Here is a 23,472-nt window from a genome sequence, read left to right as displayed (position 1 = left end):
TTTTGTCTTTTTGAGACAGGGTCTCCCTGTAGCCCCAGCTGTCCTGGAACTCACTATGTAGACCAGGCTGGCCTCGAACTCACAAAGATCCGCCTGCCTTTGCCTCCCAAGTGCTGGGATTAAAGGTGTGCGCTACCACTCCCTGCCATACAAACCTTTCTAAAATAGCTATTTTTTGTTAGAAACAGAGGAAAGAAAAGGTTTCAGTGTGATTACAGACTGTACCATAAATCCTATAATATAAAGTGGAGTGTTAGCTATATGCACAGGGATTAGAAGTTCTGTCAATGGAGATGGATTTACAAAGAGCTTCCAGACACTGCTCTTCTCAGTGGTAGGAAATGTCCTAGTCATGCTCTCTGTGAGTTCCAGGACAGCTGGGCCTACAGGGAGACCCTGCTTCAAAAAAAGACAAAATAATAATAAATAATAATAATAATAATAATGATAATCAGAAACAAAGGGAGCATGTAGAAAGAGAATACCAAGTTAAACTCATGTGTGTCAGTAATCCATTTAGGAGAACAGCACTTGTCAGAATAGAGAAAAATAGAAAAAAATGTGTCTTAGGCTATTTGAAAAGGAGGCATTAAGTATAGTAATACTGCTGGTGAAAAGTAAAGACTGGATTGGTGGTGTAGCTCAGTTGCAGAGTACTTGCCTAGGTATATGAGGCCCTGGGTTTGATCTCCAATATTGCAAAGTAAAAGGATAAAAATACATCATTCTCAGGACTAGGGAGATTGCTTAGCAGGTGAATGTGCTTGCTGACCTGAGTTCAGATCCCTAGCACTCACATAAAGCAGGGCACGGTCACATATGCCTGTAACCTCAATGCTGTGGGGAGCAGCGTGATTACTGATATGTATGAGTTTAACTTGGTATTTGTTTTCTACATGCCTCCTTTGTTTCTGGTTCTGTGGTGCTTATGGACCACTAGCCTAAGTTCAGGTCTGCTAGAGACATGGTTGCATACACCTACACTCTCACCTGTATATACCACACACACTCTCAGACACCGAAAAAGGAAAAAATACACAGTGCACAACACTGATCACAACAAAGTTGGTACCGCTGTGTTACTTGAAAGGAGCAAAGGAGACTTGAGAGAAGTATCCTGTAATCGCAGCCCTCAGGAGATAGAGGCAGGAGTATTGCTGCAAGCTGGAGACCAATCTGGAATACACTGTAAGTTCCAAGCCAGAGAACTTATCTCCAAAAAAAAGGAAATGTCCAGACAAATAGGGGCAGTTTGGAATGATGAAAGGAAGACTTTATCAGGAAAAAGAAAAATTATGCTCCTAAATTGTGTGTGTATGTATCTGTTAACACAGTTCCACGATACATGCAGCAGGACTGGGGGTACAGCTTTGCAGTAGAATGCTTACCTAGCATGTGTAAAGCCCTGGTGTGATCCCCAACACTGCAAAAAACAACACTGCAGAGAGAAATCAGCAAGTCAAGTCTATCAGTTCCTTCCGTTGGAACTGACTGAAAAGTAGCCCCTCACACTCTGCTTAAGAAAATCAGTAAGCCTACAGAATATCTGAACAGATCCAAATAACTACAATTGCATAATATATTTTTGGACCACAGAATTAAACTAGCTGGGCATAGTGGCACATGCCTAGAATCCCAGTCCTTGGAAGGCCTAGGCAGGAAAAGCTAAGGCCATTCTAGCCACAGAGCAAGACCCTGCCTCAAAGACCAAAAAAGAATTGCATTAGAATTGGTAACATAGGATATAGGAAATTTCTGTGGCAATGAAACAGTACACGTCCATGAAGTTCTGGAATAAGCAAAGCTGGTCTATGCACTAGAAACTAGAGGCAGGGGCTGGAGAGATGGTTCAGAGGTTAAGAGTGTCTGCTTTTGCAGAAGACCTGGGTCTCAGGACCAACATGGCTACTAACAACTCTCCATAACTCCAGTTCCAGGGAATCTTACACACCCTCTTCTGACCTCGGGTGTTGCATGACACGGGTACACTTACTTACTTGCAGGCAATACACTCATACATGTAAAATAAAAATAATAATTTTTAAAAAAAGAAAGAGCACTAGGCATGGTGGCGCACACCTTTAATCCTGACAGAGGCAGGCAGACTTCTGTGAGTTCAAGGCCAGCCTGATCTACAGAGTGAGTTCCAGGCCAGCTGGGGCTATAGGGAGACACTGTGTCAAAAAGACCAAGAAAGAGAGAGAGACAGACAGACACTCACTAGAGGCAGGGTTTGCCTCAGGAGAAAAGTGGAGATTGCAAAGGGAGCTGGAAGCTTTTTGGAGTAATGGAAATGTTCAGTGTCCTGATTGGGTAATAATTAAGTAAATAGATGGCGACATTTGCTGGCTTCTTATAACCAAACAGTAGAGTCTGCACATTTAGTTACACTGTTGCCTGTTTTAAATGGAATCAGTGTCTGCAGTATCATCCACCTTGGTTGGCTCAAGGTAGATGCTATATCAGCCTGCATCAGGCCAAAAAATGGAGTATCACATTTTCTGTTTTCCTCTTCCAGCATTAGTGACCAGAAGGATCCCAGGGATCGAATGGTTCAAGTTGTGAAATGGTACCTCTCAGCCTTTCATGCAGGAAGGAAAGGATCAGTGGCCAAAAAGCCATACAATCCTATTTTGGGTGAGATCTTTCAGTGTCATTGGACATTGCCAAATGATACTGAGGAGAACACAGTGAGTTTTACATTGCCATTTTTTAAAATCTACTTATTCATTTTTATTTATTGTGGCTCTGTGTGTGTCTGTGTCTGTCTGGACAAGCAAGTATTGCAGCCTCATGTTTGGGGATCCGAGGACAACTCAGCAATCAGTTCTCTTCTTCTACCATATGGGTCTCAGAGATTGAATTCAGGTCATCAGGCTGGGCAGCAGACCTCTCTCCTGACAATCTTAACCAACCATGAGCCACCTCTGCAGCCCTGTGTTATGGTTTTAATTGTCTCATGGTATATATTGACTTGATGAAGACAGTGATCTTAAGATGCACACCATGCAAAGAACATTTAGATGAGCATATTTTGAAAATGTTGGGGGAAGGGGGCTGGAGAGATGGCTCAGTGGTTAAGAGCACTGACTGCTCTTGCAGAGGACCTGGGTTCAGTTTCCAACACCCACATGGCAGCTAACAACAAACCCTACTTCCAGTTCCAGGGGATCCCATGTCCTCTTCTGTCCTCCATGGGCATGTATGACAGGAGTGCACTTACATACATGCAGGCAACACACTCATAAATGTAAAATAAAAATAATTTTAAAAAGAAAACAGAGTGGCACAGTTTAAGGGTGGGTATTAAGAAATCATATCAGGGGCTACAGAGATGGCTCAGTGGTTAAGAGCACTGACTGCTCTTGCAGAGGACCTGGGTTCAGTTCCCAGCACCCACATACTAGCTAACAACCGTCTATAACTCCAGTTCCAGGGGGCATCCAGTACCCTCTTCTGACCTCTGTGGGCATTGCGTGACACGGGTGCACTTACATACATTCAGGCAATACACTGATACACATAAAATTTTTTAAAAAAGAAATCGTATCAGCTGGGTGTAGTGGTGCATGCCTTTAACCCCAGCACTCAGGAGCCAGAGGCAGGTAACCTTCTGTGAGTTCAAGGCCAGCCTGATCCATATAGCAAGTTTCAGGCCAGCACATGAGTACACAGTGAGACCCTGTCTCAAAAAGTAAAAGAAAAAGTCAGCTGGAAACTTGTTTAGGATCTCTGCACAGGGAAATAGGTCTGTACTGGGGTACACTCACATGATGAAGCAGGAGCTGAGTGGGTGGGACTTCTGTTGCTTTCCACAGCCACTTCCCCTTTCCTTCTGGACATACATTTGCACCTCCTTTGCGTTCAGGTGGGGTGATGGGGTTATTTCTGGCCAAAAACTTATGAATGAAAATGACCCTTCTGGGCTGAAGCATTTAATTGCTTGTGTGAAATCCTACAGCATTCTTTTCTCCTGCTGTGGTGACTGGGAGCCTTGTTTTTCAGACTGTGTTCTACCATTTCTTCAGCCTGAGCCCTAACTGAATTTTTAGAACAGATCATGCGACCAACCGTTGTACACCAAAATGGTGATTTTTATGGCTTGTCAGGCTATCAATTTTGTTTTGAAAAGATTATAATTTTGTAAAACCCAGATTTAGAGCCCAAATCCTCAAAAAGTTAATATTCCAGAAAAGAGGGCTGGTTCCAGCTACATTTCAGAGGTAGAACTGATGGGTAGATTAGGGAGTTCAAGAAAAGTGGACAGTTAGGGATGAGTCCTTTCACGTGGGCTTCAGCAGTCAGTAATGTTATTTTACCGGTAAAGAATGATCAGAACTGGGGGGTTGGCGGGGCAGCTGAGAGCTCTAATTTGAAATTAGTTTGAGGAGCCTGTTGGTCATACAAATGGAGCTTTCAGTTGGAATCTGACAGAAGTTTGAGGTGGAGGCAGGGCTTCCAAAGATTTTCATATACCTAGATGGCATCACTTTTGATCCCCTAGATTTGGATAAAATTATGTAAGATGTTCTGGCTAGAGAAGAGTAGTCTACCCCGAACTGAGCCCCAGAGCTGTGATATTTGTATATGTATTTATTTTTGCTTGATTATTATTGTGGAAGAGCATGCATGATATTGGAGGGCACACATGTAATGGCAAGGGTGTGAAGGTCAGAAACACAGCTTTGTGGGGTCAAGTCTCTCTACCTTCACATGAGTTTGGGGATTTGAACTCTGGTAGCCAGGCTTTCATGGCAAGTGCTTGTTCACCCACTGAGCTATCTTGTCAGCCTCTGGACTCTGATATTTGAGTTTGGTTTAAAGACAGCAACTAGCAAGAAAGAATCAAATCCATGTTGAAAGGCTTCTAGGGATGGAGTAGGAAAAGCCCCTAGCCACAGTGCCTCAGTCATGATAATCCTTCAGCAAATGTGATTCCCCATATCCATTTCCAAGACACATTACTGTGTAGACCTTATGGAAGACAGAGGCAATGTGTTTTGGTTCCTGTTCATTACATAAGGGTGTTATCGATGTCAGGCCTGGCTTTGGCGCCTGTCTCGTTAGGTACATGCATACATAAAGCCTTCAAGAATTTTAGTATAGTCAGGGAAACTACAAAGCCCTAATTGTAATAGTGCAGTGAAGTACCAGAGGGTGGGTTCAGGTGGGAGCACAGATGCTGGTTATTAGGTTCTGTGTTGTCCTTTGTTCCCTAAAAAAGTTTGTTTTTGTTTTGTTTTTAATTGATGTTTCTTATTTTCATACAGGAGCTAGTTTCAGAAGGACCAGTTCCCTGGGTTTCTAAGAACAGTGTAACATTTGTGGCTGAACAGGTTTCCCATCATCCACCCAGTAAGTTACAGATCTTTTCTACAACTTCCACCTTTTAAAAAAATTTTATTTTTATTTTATATGTATGAATGCCTGCACGTGAGATGTAAGGGCACCCATGTCATGCGGTACCTGTAAAGATCAGAAGAGGCATTGGATCCCCTGGAGCTGGAGTTACAGGTGGTGGTTAGCTACATTGGGTGCTAGGAACTGAACTGGGGTCCTCTACAAGAGTAGCCAGTGCTCTTAACCACTGAAACGTCTCTCCAGCCCCTAGAACTTCCACTTTTAAACTATTCCAAAGACTGTCATTAAGAGCGCCATAGCTTAAGGTCACTTTACCGTTATTTGAATGGTTAGCTGTATTTCTTCTGTTACCAGAATTGGAAATGCAGTTGTTTCCTCTTTCTTCTTTGTGTAAGTTTCAGAGTCCATATTACTGATTAAATGTGTATAAAAAGAAGGGGCTTGGGACACTAATGCTCAGTGCTTCAAACTCATCTTCTGTGTTTGTTTGTCTACAGTCTGTTTATAGGGTCCTTAGCAACTTGAAGTCCATTTGCATAAGTAGGTAGTTGGAGCAGTGTACCCCAGATATGGTGGGGAGAATATCTAATCTCGACATCTTGCTTGCTCAGTGTATGGAAATCCTGAATGGACTGAGATTTGGGTGGGACACAAGCATCCTTGCTTTAGATTTTAAATCTTCTGAATTGGCTATGTCTCCATATTTTGGGGGAGCTCCTGCACACCTAGCTCTGAATGTGTGCTTGCACTGGGGAAGAGACGTAGAAGGCAGGTAGACACAGCATGACATGAGGCTGTTCTCTCTGAAGGGTAAAGGATTTTCCCTATAGAGCCTGTTTTTTTCCCCCAAATTAAATCGGTTCGGAGAAATGGCTGTAATTATATAATGTGTTAATGGAAAATACTTTTATTCAGTTTCAGCTTTTTATGCAGAATGTTTTAACAAGAAGATACAATTCAATGCTCATATCTGGACTAAATCAAAATTCCTTGGGATGTCGATTGGGGTGCACAATATAGGACAGGGTAAGTCTGGTGATTTGGTCTATTTAATTATGTATTTAATAAAATTCTTGTATGTGCTAGACAGTCATAAGGAAAAATGTAAGGAACAGTGTTCCCTTGAAATTCAAGCTGGGTGTCCTTATTTACATGAGGAGGGAATAGGGGTGGGGCATGAACCAACAAGTCATTCCTCAATTGAATGGAGTGTCACACCCATCAGCTGGAGAGCAGAGCCTGTGGCCAGACGCTGCTGTTCACCAGAGGCTCTCTGTTCCTTCTCTTCACAGGCTGTGTCTCATGTCTAGACTATGATGAGCATTACATTCTTACATTCCCCAATGGTTATGGAAGGCAAGTAAATCGTTTCTTCCCATCAACAGCTTGCTGTTCTTTACTTAAACCACTCTCCTTCTGTCCTGACCGCCAGCCTTACCTGAGAACTTTTGATTTTGTAGGTCTATCCTAACAGTGCCCTGGGTGGAATTGGGAGGGGAATGCAATATCAACTGCTCCAAAACGGGCTACAGTGCAAATATTGTCTTCCACACTAAACCTTTCTATGGGGGCAAGAAGCACAGAATCACTGCAGAGATTTTGTAAGTATTTTGTTTTTCTTCCTCAGTGTTGTATTTTTGTGGAATATTTTTCTTTCTCTCTTGAACTTCTGATAGGAGTTAAGTGATTCTGTCCTTGTAAACCTGTTTCATAATATTGGGTGTCAGTCTTTTCCTGAAATCTTATGTCAAAAAGAGACCTACACCCTAGACTCAGAACAGTCAGAGGTGGTTCATGAGATCTCCTGCCTGATTTGCAACGGGAAACTGAAAGGCTCTGGAGAGAGACCCTAGAGAAGAGAGGTTCCCTAGCTCCCCACACACCATGAAGTCCAACCTTCTTGCCAGGTTGGACCATGAGCTAGTCCTTACAATAGCCTTTGTGACCTCACTAAACTATCTGCCAAGTCTTCACAAAGCCCTCATTTTTTCATGCCTTTGCTAGAGGAAAACAGTAAGCCTTACATGTAGTGTAGGTATTTGGTTTGGTTCCTTTCAGTAGTTAGGTTCAGGGAAGGCAAGTGGAGTAACAGGGATTTGGTGGGTTCAGAAACTGCCTGGAAGAAGAGTCTGTCCTTTTATGGCCCAAGGCTTTTTCTGTGCTTTGGAAGGCAACAGTGCCCAGATGGAACTGGTTAATCAATTTTCCAAGGAGATAATTTAATTTGGATAACAGAACCAACTTAAAAAGACACTGACTAATCTTGGACCTGGGTTTGGGTCCCAGCACCCATAATGGAGGCTAACAACCATCCTTAACTGACCCCACTTCCCTCTGCAGGCAGTTGCATGCATGGGTGCACCTACAATACATGCAGGAAAATATTTGTACACATTAAAAAAAAAATATCGAGCAGGATGGGACCACAAACATACAGGAAGTTTACTATTTCATTCAGAAAATGTGGGCAGGGCATAAAGAGCAGTACAGTTCACTTTGTAATTCAGCTGCCTCCTAAAAGACAGATGTGTTTTCAGGGTGCTCAGAACAGACATGGCTGGGCCTGCCTCTCGGAGCTCCTGAGAGAGCCAGTACCCACAGGAAGCGTTAGCTCAGCAAGATTCTCTGCCCATCAAAGCCATATATAATAAAAAGGCTATCCCTCAAAGCTGTGAACTAGAGGAGCTTCTGGGGTGGCAGGGTGGTGGGGGTGCTTAGAGAGTTGAGTATTAGACTACAGTAGCTAGATTACATTCAACCTTGTTAGGTTGTGGGCCCCTTTAGTAGGAACTCCAAAGTGTTTTGTTTATACTGATTGAATTCATGATCTTTCCCATGAAAAACTAAAAGATTTTAAAATTTCTTGCAAGTGACAATTGGATTTTTTTATGAAAAATAAGTCCTAAAAGTTTTCTTTAAAAATCTTTAAAAAGTGTGGCACTGGGCTAGAGAGATCACTCAGCAGTTAAGACCACTAGGTGCTCTTGCAGAAGACCCAGGTTCTTTTCCCAGCACCCACAGAGCAGTTAGCCACTGTCCAAAACTCTAGTTCCAAGGGACTCTGATGCCTACTTCTGGCCTCTACAGACATTGCATGCCCGTGGTACACTTACATAACATGCAGGCAAAATAAAAAATTTTTCAAGTGTGGCACTGAGCTCTGTAAGTCTCTAGTTTATACAAGGCAGATGGATTCTTAGCTGGTATTCAGTTTATTGATATCACATATCCTCTGAAAACCCATAATTTCGAAAAAAACTGAGTAAAGAAAAACGGAGAAGAGAAGTAGTATTTCACAGTGAAAATGGGTTGGCCTTTTGAGCTCCCTCCCAGATGGTGTCTTAGGAACCCTGAACGGTCCCCAAACACCTTGAGAGAGTTTTCATTTGGTGAGTAGCAGTTTTCCTCTGCTGTTTTCACGCTTTGACCTTTTCCTTTCATGCCATGTCCTTCCTAACCTGGCTTTTGCGGTCATCTGCCCATATTCCATACCTGCATATCCATGGTGTCATGGAGAGGTCATTCGGGGCTCTTGAGGAAGGGATCCTTGCTCAGGAAAAGCAGTCAGATCTTTGTCCCTTTACACCAGAGGATGAAGTCTAGTCTCCACCATTAGGATCTTAAGCTAGGCTTCCTTAAACCAACCGTTTTCTCCTTGGCCCCTTGTCTGTATCATCCCCCAGGGTACTTCCCATCTAGAATCTTAGTGGCAGTCTCTCTTCACAGCTAGGAAATTGGAGTGCAGGGAATGTACCAAGCCCCAGTATTTAGCTAGCACCTTACCCATCTCACACCTACTATTGATGGGATCTGTAGTTCATGAGCATTTTGTTCAGGTCCCTCATTCCTAGAGTTGGCCTGTGAAATCAGTTCTGTTCAGCTCTTTTACCAAAGCCCTCACAGTTGCTGTTCTGTGCTTTATTATATACGTAGGCTATCCTGACCACGTTCTTGGAGAGTCATTTTCATCTTGAGTCTAAACATTGTTTCCTTTTCTGTTTAGCTCTCCAAATGACAAGAAGTCTTTTTGTTCAATTGAAGGGGAATGGAATGGTGTGATGTACGCAAAATACGCAACAGGGGTAAGAACCTATATTTTGCCAGTCTGTCTTAGAGTACATTGAATTGTAGCCAGTTTCTTATGCTTATTTCCTTCACCTGGAATTATAACCACCAAGAGCCACTGTCACTTCTTCAGGGTGAGCCTTCCCTCCTTTCTCTCCCTACTTTCCAGCAATGCAGGTAGCACAATGGTTTTTACTTTTTTCTGCTCTCAAAACATGAGGGGGCTAGAGACACGGGTCAGCGGTTTGGGTGTTGCCTGCTCTTCCAAAGGACCGACGCTGGGTAGCTTCCAGTTGCCTGAAACTCAACTCCAGCACCCTCTTCTGTCATACGCCTACACCTGCACGCACGCACGCACTCACGTATACACATGAAAATCCTAAGAAAATAAACTGGTGCTGCCCAGTAAATGCCAGGTATATTGTCAAAATGTTTATAAAATGAAGTGCTAAACTGTTTTTAGACATTCACAGTTTTGTAATTAATAAAATTTATTGACTGACTTGTGCCTAGGATAGAGAAGTAACTGCGAACTGCCATCAGGGAACGTGGCTTCTATGCAACACTCATAAAATGTCTCCATTAAGCCAGATTAGCAAGGAGTGCAGGTGAATGGCAATTTGGAGAAAAGTTGTAGCCCATCTGAAGACAGGCTATTTAACGTGAAGATTACTTGTTAGGGGTCATCTGGCTCCCCAAGAGATTCTACTCCTAGCATATAGCACACAGCCATGTTGAATAATCTGATGAATTGTACCTGTAAACTTAATACAGACAACAGTTTCTATTTTAGGCTTGAGGCTTTATATAAAACTCACTGAATTATTAAGATACACGGGATTTATGAGTTAAAGTCTTGGAAAGGCCAGCTGCAGTAACAGTCTGAATAGTAAGCATCATTCTTCCTCTTGTTGTCTAGGAGAATACTGTCTTTGTAGATACCAAGAAGTTGCCTATAATCAAGAAAAAAGTGAGGAAGTTGGAAGATCAGAATGATTATGAATCCCGCTGGTAAGGAGCCATAACGAACAGCTGCTGTGGTGCTTCATTGCCTCAGCATGGGTACAGGTCGGGTCTGGGAGACAGAATCGTGAGGAACACTGACTGAGCTCAGTGCCTGGGGCCCTTTGCTAGTTTGCCGACTTCTCTCTCTTTCCCTGTATTTGGAATCACAGCCTTAAGAAGCCATGTCTTACACCTTTAAGTCCCTGCAGTTGACTCTACCCTTCCAGGATCACATTTTAAGTCTAAAGGAGTTTTTCTGAAATGAAAATTCTTATATCCTCTGATAATAACCCTTTTACTTTACAATAAAAGATACCCAAGCCCTAGAGAAGTAAGTTGAACTCCCCAAAGTTGTAAAGAAAGAGTCAGAAGTAGACATCCAGGTCTCAGCTCCCACCGTTTCTGTCCTCTGTTATGTGTCAAATTGCCTGTCCTTTGTTGACAGTTAGCAGTGGGCTCTTAGGGGCCAGGTTCTATGCTCCTTGCTCCCCCAGTGCCCTGCTGTCAGCTTAAGGAGCTCTATTCTGCACTCCAGCACTTAAGCCATTTGAGTTAGTTATGCTGTTCTCAGAGGTGGTTGGAGGCTTACATTCTTAAGCTCACTAGGACCTTTTGAACTTCAGCCTTTGGAAAGATGTCACTTTCAACTTGAAAATCAGAGATATTGATGCAGCAACTGAAGCAAAGCACAGACTTGAAGAAAGACAAAGAGCAGAAGCCCGAGAAAGGAAGGAGAAGGAGATTCAGTGGGAGACCAGGGTAAGCCTCTGCCTCCTATTTCCCCTGTAGCTTGAGCAGGAACTTGTTCATTTAAATGCATTTGAAGAGGTGGCATGTCAAACATTCTCGGTGAATAAGACTGGCCCCTGCCTGAAGCTCATACTGGGGGATAAGGGGTGAGCGTGGCATGAAATAGAGTATGCTCTTCCCAAAGCAAGTATCTAACTGACTCGTCTCTTTCTCACATAGCTGTTCCATGAAGATGGAGAGTGCTGGGTTTATGACGAACCATTACTGAAACGTCTTGGTGCTGTGAAGCATTAGGCTGGACACTCGGAGCTCATACCTGGTGACCAGAGCAGCAGGCATAGTTAAGCAACAATCGATCTTCCTTCAGGAGAACCCATCACTCCCTTCTTATTGCAGTGGTTCCTATCTCAGGGATACTGGACTTTATTTACAATGCAGATGAACAAGTAAAGTGGGAAAAGCTTCCCTGTTTTCCTCTGGCAGTTATAATTTTGACTTCAGTCCTGAGAAAAACTTCAGGTTTTGAAACAAGATGTCTCTTCCCTTTCCAAGTCTGCTTTCAAAAGCATTTATAAACCCAAGTCTCAACATTCTGTACTCTAGCTCTGCTGTTAAGAATATATAAGACCTTTGTTTCCTAGTTCCTATAATCTTGGGTTCTATGTATACATATTATACACATACACACGTACCTATACACGTGTACACCTGATGACAGATTTTTCATAAGTACTCCCATCTGTAAATATTGTTTCCCGAGAGTTGTTTTAGAAAATTAGCGCAATGTATTAAATCAAGTGTTAGGAAATTTCACGGTTTCACCTATAATAATTTTTATTTTGGAATTGAACTATTATTAAATTGTATCTAAACCTGGATTACAGTTTAATTATATGCAGTGCTTTTAAGGCTTCATAAAGTAATTTTTCCAACCTTTTTAAAACTATGTTTCTTCATTTTCAGGATTTAAAAATCTAGAAACCAATTTGGTGACCCTTGTAAGATATAGCTTCTCATCAGGGCTCGTAACATAACAGAAGAGCTAGCCTTTCCCCCTCCCTTACCCAAGCTCTCCTGGTTCCTGAGTTACTCCTTCTGCAGTACATGCAATTCGTCTAAAAATGCTTAATTGTCTCATGGGCTTGGAAAGGAGCATACTTTTTTTCAGATCCTCACCCCACAACTAAAACATTTAAAGAAAAAAAGACTGCCACGGCAAATGGCGTGATCTGAAAGGAAATAAGAGAACTATCTTTATTCAAAATACATTAAAAAAACAGGTACCTAGCATTTTGGTACTAGTAACAAATTAGTTAGTTACATATAGGCTCTTAGGAACTGGATTCTCCTCCTCAGAGAACACAGGCTAGGCCTTCCCCACCCAAACTCTTGATGTAAGCGTTTGGCTCACAATTGCCCACCCGGCTGATTTCTCTTTGCCAGCTAATACAGTAAATAACCCTGGGTTAGTCTTAATAGAGGAGAGAAAGCAAATCAAATCCCAAGTCACCAGTGCAAAACTTCAACAGAAGCCCTAAGGCAACAGTAGTGTAGTCCCATTAAATACACACTGCTTCGGGCCAATGAGAGTGCAGTTTATTTGACTATTTTATGGTAGGGGAAGAGGCTGAGTGTTGATGTGAAGGCCCTGATGTCAGTAATGGGGATGGTAGAACCTGCCAGGAGAGGAGAGGGTGGCAAGTAGGTTAGCTGCATCCCTTCATGAGAATTTGGATCCTCACCAGAAGGGGTGGCCTCTTCCTCCAGCTCATACTTCCCATATCCAACAACCTGAAAGAGGCCAAAGACTCAAGGTGAGAAACATGCCAACCTGATTTAAGCAAGATTTGTTTAGAATCTGTGCCAACAATCCAAACATGCTCCAAAAATAACACTGAAAAGAAAAGAGCTACGGTTTGGTTAACCATACTCACATGAACGCTGAGCATTTTACTTCCAGGTCCTCTGTGAGCCGTGAACCAATTGACCAAGTCTGATTTTGAGAAGGACTTCAATGCTTCAATCTTATAGGTGAAAAGAACATAGGAAAGAAATAGGTTTAGGAGCTTTACCCCCATGCAGAACTGCTTAGCATCTGAATTCATTTGATTGGGTCTCTACTTGTCGCTTTCTACAAAGAGTAAAGATGAACTTCAGTGACAAGCCTTCGTATTTCATAGCAATGGTCTATGTTAGCAGTAGTGTAATTACAGCTGAGTATTGTAACCTGAACCAGAAACCCAAGTCCTTAGTGTCACATTTCACAGGGCAGCTGCATAACTGCCTTAAGAAAACACAGCAGCTATGGAGACAGGTGAGCTGAGGGTTTTGTACCCTTTGGTGAACTGAGCTGACACCTAACAGCTTGGAATGCATATCAGAACACCACTGGACTGTAGAGCCCAAAGCTCTTTTGTGATGGCCTTAGTAATTTCAGATAGAAGATGCCAAAAGATCTGGAGGAATCAGAATTCATAAAAACTTGAGCTCCTCATTTTCTTAGCAGAAGCCTAAAATGAACTTCAGTATGTAACACAAGAATGGAGCTGCTCTAGGAGAAACTGGGTGTGTAAAAGTTAGCATCATACATTGCCACTTAAGAAACTAAAGTCTAAAAACTAAAGATTACGTTGAGAAAAAGGCAAATAAGCAAGCCAGGACAAATGTCCAGGGTTTTCCTTCCACACAATACTAGTTTGCTTGGACTTAAGACATGGGTAGTCCACCTTCCCCAGTCCCTTAGGGCTATCTTGGTCTGAAATCATTACCTCATGGGCAAGGCGGTCAAACAGATACTGCTGTGTCACCACTTCATTCCAGTTCCTGTCCACCTCCTCCCCGAGGTGAGTATCCTCACACTCTTTCAACTTGATCAGAGCTGTGACCTGTTCCCACCAAAAACACACAGACATGGCTTCAGACTAAATGTAGCCTGTGATAGACCCACCAGCATGGTGAGGAAGGAAGTTAAGGGGACATATTATGGTCAGATTGAGTGGGACTACAAAGTCAAAAACCTGACCACCATGCAAGGAAGCACTGTGAAGACCGCGCGGGCACCCTGAAGGCTTCCAAAGGCCAACCGACCAGGCTGGGTAGTCAGTCACCTGAGTGTTGAATGCATCTTCAGTGAGGTTCTCAATCTTTTCCTCAAAGCTGGAAAGGAATTCTTCTATCTTCTTATCAACAGTTTCAGAGCTGAAACAAAATATGTTTAATGAAAAGTCATCAGAGATACGGCCTTGGGTAGAAGTCAAAGGAATTCAGACTCAGGCATATTTTCAGGAAAAAAGCCAAAATTTTTCTACCCTAAGCCAGGATAAGGAAATGGGGAAGAACCTTCCTGTCCACCAACTTGCGGCTTCATTTCCTGGTGCCCAAGCACTAACCAGTGCAATGGCAGCCAGGCTGTACCATTTTACAACTGCCAACTGTCAAGGTCCTACAGCTCAGTTCCAGCCTGAAAGCAAGTTAAATTTACAGGTTTTTTGATTTTTTTTGAAATAGGATCAATATAGCCCAGGCTGGCCTTGAATTCCTGATCCTTCTGCCTCAAGTTCCCATACACTGGAATTGCAGGGATAACCCATTATACCTGGCTTTATATGGTGCTGGGAATCCTACCCAAGGTTTTGTGCCAATTAAGCAAGCACTCTTTATCAGTTGAGCTACATCAATTGGACATCTCCAGTCCAACATCCTTTCTCTTTTTGCAGTCTCCCAGAAAAGAACATTGGCAAGCCCTGTAGAACAACCTCTGCAGGATTTGAGCCAAGTCCTGTGGAACCAGTGGAACTGTTGATTAGTCCTAGATAGCCCATTTATCATTCGTCCACTTCCAACTAAGCAAGGCAAGCACCGCTTGGTTAGGGTTGCAAGTTTTAGGGAATCACTGTAGCCCCACTCTCCATGTCCAGACAAGGGACCTAACTACTCCCTTACTCACTTGTATTTGGTAGCCTGAGTCCCAACGGTGACAGAGAATCCTAGAATCCCAGATGTGTTCCTACAAGTTGGGTAGACGTGGTACCTAAAGCCGGAGAGAAGTTACATGAACTTACGCAGTCACCTGATTCATGTCCACAGAGGCACTAGATACATGGGGGTAAAGGGTCTCTGCCCATTCAGATCTGGAGGTCCCAAAAGAAACATGAGTGTGCATGCAGCTACTTAATGCTCAAGTGAAGGTGCCTACCCTTCTGCTAAACTGGACACAAGCTAACTTTTCTCTGGCTTATCCTGAAGCTTGAACAAACCGAAATATGATCATAATCTAAGATGCAAATTCCAGAAATGCCAAAGTAGTATGGCAAGCTGCCTGCAAATTAAGTCCCAGGTCCTCAGTGCTCTGGCCAGCAGACTTACCCAAGGGTCTGCTTGGTTCGAAGGAAGTCAAAACAAGGCTCTTCCATGTGCATCTGTAATTCAACATACTCTCCATCAGCCCAACTCCCAGCAGAGACCCCTCCAATTTCTTACCCCAAGGTGTTTCACACCTTTAAAATCCAGCCTCCCTTACTACCTTCTTCCTAAAAGATCCAGACCCCTGGCTGCTCATACTGGGTGACCCTAAATGACCATCTCACCTTCCAGTGACAGGCTCCTAACTGCTCTCTGCCTAGCCCTCAGGAGAAAGGTTGGCCTCATGGTAGAGCAGGAACTCCTCAACACCTCCTCTGTGTACTTACCACAAGTAGCTCCATAAGAGTGTATTCTCTTAGACTCCTGGTACCTGACTGAAAGGAGAACACAATCAGACGATACCCAGTGGCTTGCAGGGCTTTTAAGCCATCTTGGCAACTACTTTCTTAGGTTTCGCTCCCTGTCTCCCCAACAATCCTGTGTGCAAATCTGCCTTCCCACTAGCTCAAAGGTTTGAGAACAGGAATCACGATAGAACATTTGTATTTTTGGCTCTAGTACAGACTTGCAGGTTGACATGGATATGACTCCAACAAGCCCTTATAGACACATGCAAAACACCCATACACAGAAAATAAAACCTTTAAAAAGAATAGGAACTTCCAGTCACACACAGGGTTACAAGCCAAGTGCTATCAAAGTACACAAGAGGCCTGCAGAATACCAAAAGAACTCAGAATAAAGAGGTGGGAGGCCATGCGAGGATGCTGCTAATGCATGCTGGAAAAGGTCTCTTATAGGCTTCTCTGACAGTGCTTCCTATGTTACATGAAGAGGCCAGAGCCTGTGTGACCATAAGCTCTCATTAACCAGCAGTGAGAATTCCTGCTTAGCTTTCAGAGGACTACAACATGACCAGTCAATACTCTATTAATTTCCTGTTTAGATGTGCTTTCAATGGATTCCTTTATAAGAGAAGCCAGTGTCTATAGGTAGCCTGGAAATGTGAAATCTTGCCTAGAACCTGAGGTAGTACTCTTGCCTTGAGTTTTGAGCAGGGTGAGGTTGTACCACTTACGAGTTTAGGATGTGATAATTATAGCTTAGATCAGCCAAGGTGTAGTGGTGCATGCCTTTAATCCTAGCACTGGGGAGGCAGAGGCAGGCAGATCTCTGAGGTTAAGGCCAGCCTGGTCTACATAGCAGTTCTAAGCCAGCTGGGGCTACAGAGAGACCCTGTCTCAAAAAGACCAAAAAAAAAAAAAAAAGGGTGGACCAGCTTGGTCCAAATAGTATGTTCCAGGCCAGCCAGAGCTATAATGAGACTCTCAAAAAAAAAAAGGAAAAAGACTTAGACCAGGACCAGAAACACAATAAAAAGTCAAACAAGACTATGCCACCTAAAGCCCAGACCATAGATCTTTACAAGGCCTGGCAAGGAAGTGAATCCTTATACAGGAAACCCAAGCTGGACAGGACAGGTTTAGAGAAGATGCTCACAGACTAGAAGTGAATGGAATCAACCAAAGGCTAAAGCACGAGGCGTGGCCCAAATACAGGTCAGGGCCACGGGCAAGAGCTGAGTCCAAGGGAGATGAAGTTCAGAGGACAGTTTTGAAAGGTGGGTTTATTAGCCCCTTCTACATTCCCCGAGGACTGAGGGCGGTCCATTGTACCCTCAAGGCTCTGAGCCAGCTGGGGCTGCTGCAAAGCACTCCTCCCCTCAAGAGTAGTAGAAATAACATGGAAAAAGGGAATTTTGAGACCCAGAGATTAAAGAACTCTGAGCCTTGGATTTATCACTCTACCAAAGAAAAAGGTGACACATCCTTTGTCTTGGGTTCTCTGAACCGTATGGACTCGGCTAGTCACTCTGTTGGCTCTATATAGATTGCTCGGCTAGGTTTACTTCTTCCGAGCTGTCCATTTAACAGATACCTTCTTGGTGCTTGGGGTTCTATCAGGGACTATATAGGCATTTCCAGCCATGCTTTAATTAAGTCTTTTTGTGACAGGGTCTCTCTGTAGCTCTGGCCTCTAACTCAGAGATCATCTCTACAGCCCCTCCATCCATACTTTAGTATCTGTTCTTTTACATTACTGGCTAGTTGATTAATGAAGCAATACTCATTGTAATGATTAAAAAAAAGAAAAAAAACAGGGGCGGGGGGAGTCCATTTTACTGACAGTTTTTAAATACATAAACTTCAGGAGGGCAAATGACTCTAAGTTTAAAGCTACAGAGGTGATATCAAAAAAGCCTTGAAAGCCAATGAATGGGCTCATTCCTAGGTCCTGCAGACATCCCACTAAGGCTTTAGGCACTTGGCCATGAAGATAGCTACGCAATGGGGCCAACTAACCTGGTAGTACACAGTTACTTCGGAGTTGGCATCACCTTTATTCAGCGCTCTGACTTTGCATAGGTGGTGGCCACTGGGCAGCTCTACCACCTGAAACTGCACAGGCATCTCCTGCTCCAGGGGCACGAAGTTCAGCTTGCTGTAAAAGAGTCAGCGTGGGTCACTGAGGCAGTCCTTTATGCTCTCCCCCACTCCAAACTGAAGGAGGACTCAGGCCTTCCACTGGCCCCCCAGAATTGCTTTGTTTACATCGGGCTTGAGAAAATCTGGCCCAGGCAATGTCTAAAATGTGATGGTTTAATGCCTTCTTTCTGGTAAGAGCATATAAACCTCGAAGAGAAAACCTAAACCAGTACTTACTCAACAACATATTTCAGGAAATCCATAGATTCCTATAAGGCAAAAGAGAAGAAAATACCTATATTAGTCCCTCTTGACATTAATTTCACTGAGACCCAATTTTCTAATTTCTTAAGGTACCTTGGCATTAGGAAAGCAAAGCTAATCTATCACCTAAGTGCTGGACAGGCCGGCCATTCACTCAAAAGGCTACTTACTAACTCAATATCTACTATATTTATCAAATACTAAGTGATTCAAATAAACTATTTTCTTACTTGCCTGGCAACTCTGCTTACTGCACATTTTAATGCTTTCCCCACTGTATTAAACATACCTATTCAACATTAGTTTATCTAGCTAGGCCACATAACTATGGTAGCTCTTGGGAAACCTGGGCCTTCTGACACAAGCCTGGACTGAATGAACAAGCAACAAAATAGCACCAATACGAGGTGAACTCATCCTTTTCCTCTCCCAAGACTTCTGTTTTCTTTCTATAAAATGAAGGATAAGTGGAGCTGGGTGAACTCAACTCTTAAGTGAATTTTTTTCTGCGGGTGTTTCTCAGCACTAAGTCTTCAAAGTCCAAAAACCCTGCCTGGTTCCTATGCTCTATTCAGAGACAAAGACAGTTATTTGTCTTGCCGTTGGTTTGAGACTTTAGAAGTTCTTTCTGTGGGCAGTGCAGAAACAGGCTGGTTTGGGGCTTGGGGGATAAATGCAAAAAGAAAGGGGGGAATAGCAGCTACAGTTTCCAATGTGACTGTTTGTATTCCATCAAAGCCTGAGAAATTAGGAGGGCATGGAGGAAGAGGGTTCAACAACCAAATGGCTTTAGGAGAGGGTTCTAAACAAGCACTCCTGCCTAGAAGAGGCTTCATTCAGATACAAGGTCCCAGAGATTTGCCTCTCAGTTTGCATCAGAACAACAGCTCACAATCCTGTGCTTCTCCACTAACTGAGAGGATCCACTAAGAACTATGGCAACACAGACTCCTCCTTTTCCCTCAGCTCCACATCCAATCAGGCACTGAGTTCTGGCAATCATGATTAGGAAATCACTTCTCGTGTACTTGGCTATTCAGGCTTCAACCTTTTCATATCACAAAGCTTATTATCTTAACCAATTTAAAAGTGTACAATTCAGGCTGGGTGTGGTGGTACATGCCTTTAATCTCAGCACTTGGGAGGCAGAGGCAGGTGGATCTCTGTGAGTTCAAGGCCAGCTTGGTCCACATAGTGAGTTCCAGGCCAGCTGGGCCTACAGGGAGACCCTATCTCAAAAATACCAAAAAAAAAAAAAAAAAAGTACAATTCAAGCTGAGCGTGGTGGCACATGCTTTTAATCCCAGCACTCCCCAGCACTTGGGAGGCAGAGGCAGGAGGATTTCTGAGTTCGAGGCTAGCCTGGTCTCTCTAGTGAATCCAGGCCAGCTGTGGCTACAGGGAGACCCTGTCTCAAAAAGGCCCACCCCCAAAAAGTGTAATTCAATAGTGTTAACTATATTCATACCTGTGAAGCAGATTTCTACAAGTTCTCCATGCTGTAAAATCAGAATTCTGTATCTATTAACTCCCTTCTTCCTCCCTCCTGGTCCCATTGGTCTGTAGAAATCACCATTTATTCTATGAATCTTACTACTTTAGATGAATCCCATATGAGTAGAATCATATTTTACTTAGCTTGGGATACAGGTTCTGGCTATTTATCACTCCCCTCCTCCCATGTTAATCATTACATTATTGCTTCCATACACAATCTTCATATTTAACCAAACATATATAAATGACAAGCCCCTTTCACTCAGTCTAAAGAGACTCAGCTGCCTAGAGCCTCAGAAGGTCAGGAACTCTGATCAGAATTTAACAACGCTGGCCCACCAGAACCACAGCGCTTCCTCTTTAGGGAAGAACTAATTTAACTCCAGAGTCATTTAACTCCATTCATAGCCCAGCCTCAAGTAATAGAGCACCTCACTCACCATGCTTGTGACATTCCCTTGTACCAGGCCCTCAACAAAGAGTTTGGATTTAAACTCTTTGACAAAGCTCAGCAGAGAATCAAGGGAAAGGCCATCCATCAAAGCCCGATACTTGTCGATCATTGACCACCGGGCATATTCCAGGATTAGTAGCCGCACATCTCTGTATAAAAAGCATTTTTTAAAAGCCATAAAGTTTTCTTGCAGAAAATGTATCTTAAGACTAAGAGAAAAATCTGAGTCAACCTGTAAAAGTGTTTCTAAAAATAAGCAATTCTCATCTCAACTTAAGAGGGAAAAACAATGCCAAAATAGCCAAAAGAGCAATTAAATTTACAGTTTTAAGTGGATTCACTCACCAGTACAACATGCACTTTCCTGTCTCTGTTGTAGGGTGAAATATATCACATAAGTTGCCAAATAAGTCAACTTTACCCAATTCTACACCAACTTGAAATAATTACTATTTCCTTTAGAACCCTCACTAATATGTACTAGAAGCCACAGCCATGGTGCCTATCATCACAGAGACCTTATAGTCTAGACAATGACCACAGTCCATAATCAGACTAACTTCACCCCCATCTCTAAACTGTCCCCCAACCCCACTCCTAATAAGCTGTCAGATTTCACAAGTTCCTGGTATTTGATTTAGTTTCTTCATCATTGTTCGATCACCATTTATAGAAGACATGAAGGGGCTTGAAGCCCTGCTCACAGGGGACTTTGCTGCCCCTCTCACAAAGTGTTCTGTCAGCTGACAGAGTACCCAAAGGGCACCTTTTTCTAATTCACAAACAGGTTACCATTAACCCTGGGCTAAAGGAAGAACAGGCTCTGATGGAAGGTCCTGGGGGTTGCATATCAGCAGAGGGTTTAAGCATTAACAGATTGTCCAATGCCGTCTGTTCTGAGCTGGAACCTGGGCTGAATTTTGGACAGTGAAGGTAATATAGTAACTGACTATTTCATTCAGCAACTCACATACTTCCTTCCCAGAAAGTCAGGCATTTTTAGTCCCAAAATGTAAACACATCCTGTGTACACATACTTGGCCAGAGTCTCAGGCTTGATGAGGATGTTAAAGTAGGTCTTCTTCAACTGCTCAGTTATCATTGTAAAGACAGCTGGTGTGGAACTGAACTCAGCCAGGTAGTCAATAATGAGCTGAAATAGTAGCTAAAATGAAAAAAGATGCACTTTAAGTGGTAAAGCAAGGAAATCAACTCAACATTAGGGAGAAAATGCTTCTCTTTTTCATTACCGGGGCACAGAAGGCACTAGGCAATGCAGGGGACAGTAAGGAAGTGTTAATGATGCAATCTCAGGCCAAACAGCAATGTTTCTCAAAGTGAAAGCAATGATTCTTCATTTTTTTATCATTTCATCACTTTCCTTGGCATTGTTTTCCTTCCAAACTATCTTAAAATGCCTTTAATTCCAGCACTCGGGAGGCAGAGGCAGGCGGATCTCTGTGAGTTCAAGGCCAGCCTGGTCCACATAGTGAGTCCCAGGACAGCTGGGGCTACAGGGAGACCCTGTCTCAAAAAGACCAAATAAAATAATAATAGTAATAATAAAATAATAATAATAATCTTATCAGGCTGGAGAGATGGCTCAGTGGTTAAGAACACTGGCTGCTCTTGCTGAGGACCGGTTCGATTCTCAGCACCCACATGACAGCTACAAACCGTCCATAACTCTAGTTCCAGGGGATCTGATGCCCTCTTCTGATCTCCATGGGCACTGTATAACACAGGTGCACCTACCGACATGCAGGCAATACATTCATACACATAAAGTAAAAATAATAAAATATTTTAAAATAATTGTATTGAGTGGGACCCACCACTCAAATGTCCTTTCATTGGAAGGCATACATGTACACTTGAAGAACAGTGGCAGCTGTGTAAAATGGATCTGTGTCATCAAGAGGCATGAAACTACCATTTTCTTTAGGTAAGTCTTATACTTCTTCCTACTTCTAGGCACTTTATTGTTTTCCCAATACTGGAACTGAAATACTTGTTTCCACTCACCTCTAAGAGGTCACTGCTGCAACAAGGTAAAGCCATTGAATTCGAAAGTGATGATCTCATGACTGGCCACATCACACCAGATCAGTTTTAATATTTTTATTTTATTTTTTTTATGTGTATGAGTGTATTGCCTGCTTGTATGTGAGTGCACCCGTATCGTGCAATGCCCAAGGAGGTCAGAAGAGGGCGTCGGATTCCCCTGGAACTGGAGTTAATAGATGGTTCGTAGCCGCCATGTGGGTGCTGGGAACGGAACCCAGGTCCTCTGCAAGAGCAGTCAGTGCTCTTAACCACTGAGCCATCTCTCCAACCCCACCAGATTAGTTTTTAGTCTTATAATATATCAGACTTCCTAAGAATACAATCATACAGCCTATAAAAATACTTTTTACTTTCTAAAAATAAGTTTTCATTTCACTTTCCATCTCATTGTAGTAGCCTAAACTCTAAAACAATGTTGACCAAATAACAGAGGCAGTTCGTGCACAATCCTTGACTTTTTCCTGATTGTAATGTTCATCACCTTACCATTTAAAGTAACATTTATTTCTATTTTTGAATTTTTTATTGTGTTTAAGCATTTTCCTTTAATTTCTATTTATTAGGAATGCCAAATCAAATTTATTAAATTTGCAAGATCTGTCACCTGTGGCCATATGGTTCTCTTCTGGCTCATGTTGTAAGAAAGTTTTGGAGTTACTTTCCCTGTTGCTGTAATAAAATACCATGGCAAGAACAACTTAAGGAAGAAAGGGCTTCTTTTGGCTCACAGATCCACGGTACAGTCATCATGGTGGGGAGGGCATGGTGCAAGAGCTTAAGGCACTTGGTCACAACAGACTCTGGTCTGCATCCAGTTAGGAAGCAGAGTGATGCATGCTCCTGCTCAGCTCCTTGCCTCCTTTTTATTTAGTCCAGGATCCCAGCCCATAGAATGGTGTTGTCTATAGTTAAGGGAGGTCCTCCCACCTCAATGAACTCCATCTAAATCATCTCACACAGGCATGCCCACCCACAGGCTAGTCTCCCAGGTGACTCTAGATCCTCCCAAGTTGCCAATATCAGTCATTATAGTTCACTGTGTTCATAATGTCCTAATATGTGGTCAACCCTATCATTCCTAGGTCATGGGCTTTATTCATTTTGCTATATTGTCAGACTTGATTTTCAAACATTTAGGAAGTTTGCATCTGTATTCTGTAA

At 42.9% G+C, this 23,472-nt stretch overlaps 2 protein-coding genes across 11 annotated transcripts in view; one reads left to right on the top strand and one right to left on the bottom strand.

Annotated features, from left to right (window-relative positions):
- The window catches only part of Osbpl9 (oxysterol binding protein like 9), a 176,597-nt gene extending 164,473 nt beyond the window's left edge, over positions 1–12,124 (top strand). For 6 of the 9 annotated variants that reach the window (XM_008828455.2, XM_008828452.2, XM_008828451.2 and 3 more), the window contains 9 exons: positions 2,519–2,690; positions 5,271–5,355; positions 6,277–6,387; positions 6,654–6,717; positions 6,822–6,962; positions 9,365–9,443; positions 10,346–10,437; positions 11,055–11,190; positions 11,401–12,124. In XM_008828455.2, the coding sequence (XP_008826677.1) occupies positions 2,519–2,690; positions 5,271–5,355; positions 6,277–6,387; positions 6,654–6,717; positions 6,822–6,962; positions 9,365–9,443; positions 10,346–10,437; positions 11,055–11,190; positions 11,401–11,475 (955 nt within the window). In that variant the 3' untranslated portion in view covers positions 11,476–12,124. The remainder of the gene's footprint in view (positions 1–2,518; positions 2,691–5,270; positions 5,356–6,276; positions 6,388–6,653; positions 6,718–6,821; positions 6,963–9,364; positions 9,444–10,345; positions 10,438–11,054; positions 11,191–11,400) is intronic. The other 3 variants (XM_008828450.2, XM_029561272.1, XM_008828454.2) reach the window with 2 other exon arrangements.
- Positions 12,125–12,411: 287 nt separating this feature from the next.
- The window catches only part of Nrdc (nardilysin convertase), an 82,169-nt gene continuing 71,108 nt past the window's right edge, over positions 12,412–23,472 (bottom strand). For both annotated transcript variants that reach the window (XM_008828445.2, XM_008828444.3), the window contains 11 exons: positions 21,282–21,409; positions 20,231–20,393; positions 18,267–18,298; positions 17,907–18,045; positions 15,870–15,917; positions 15,547–15,599; positions 15,128–15,211; positions 14,289–14,379; positions 13,950–14,066; positions 13,116–13,205; positions 12,412–12,972 (listed from right to left, as the gene is read on the bottom strand). In XM_008828445.2, coding sequence (XP_008826667.1) covers positions 12,778–12,972; positions 13,116–13,205; positions 13,950–14,066; positions 14,289–14,379; positions 15,128–15,211; positions 15,547–15,599; positions 15,870–15,917; positions 17,907–18,045; positions 18,267–18,298; positions 20,231–20,393; positions 21,282–21,409 — 1,140 coding nt within the window. In that variant the 3' untranslated portion in view covers positions 12,412–12,777. The remainder of the gene's footprint in view (positions 12,973–13,115; positions 13,206–13,949; positions 14,067–14,288; positions 14,380–15,127; positions 15,212–15,546; positions 15,600–15,869; positions 15,918–17,906; positions 18,046–18,266; positions 18,299–20,230; positions 20,394–21,281; positions 21,410–23,472) is intronic.

The sequence above is a fragment of the Nannospalax galili genome, unplaced genomic scaffold (assembly GCF_000622305.1).
Source record: "Nannospalax galili isolate Female #2095 unplaced genomic scaffold, S.galili_v1.0 scaffold713, whole genome shotgun sequence".
Classification (NCBI taxonomy): domain Eukaryota; kingdom Metazoa; phylum Chordata; class Mammalia; order Rodentia; family Spalacidae; genus Nannospalax; species Nannospalax galili.
The sequence above is the reverse complement of the archived record's forward strand: the minus strand, read 5'-3'. Positions and strand labels throughout refer to the sequence as shown.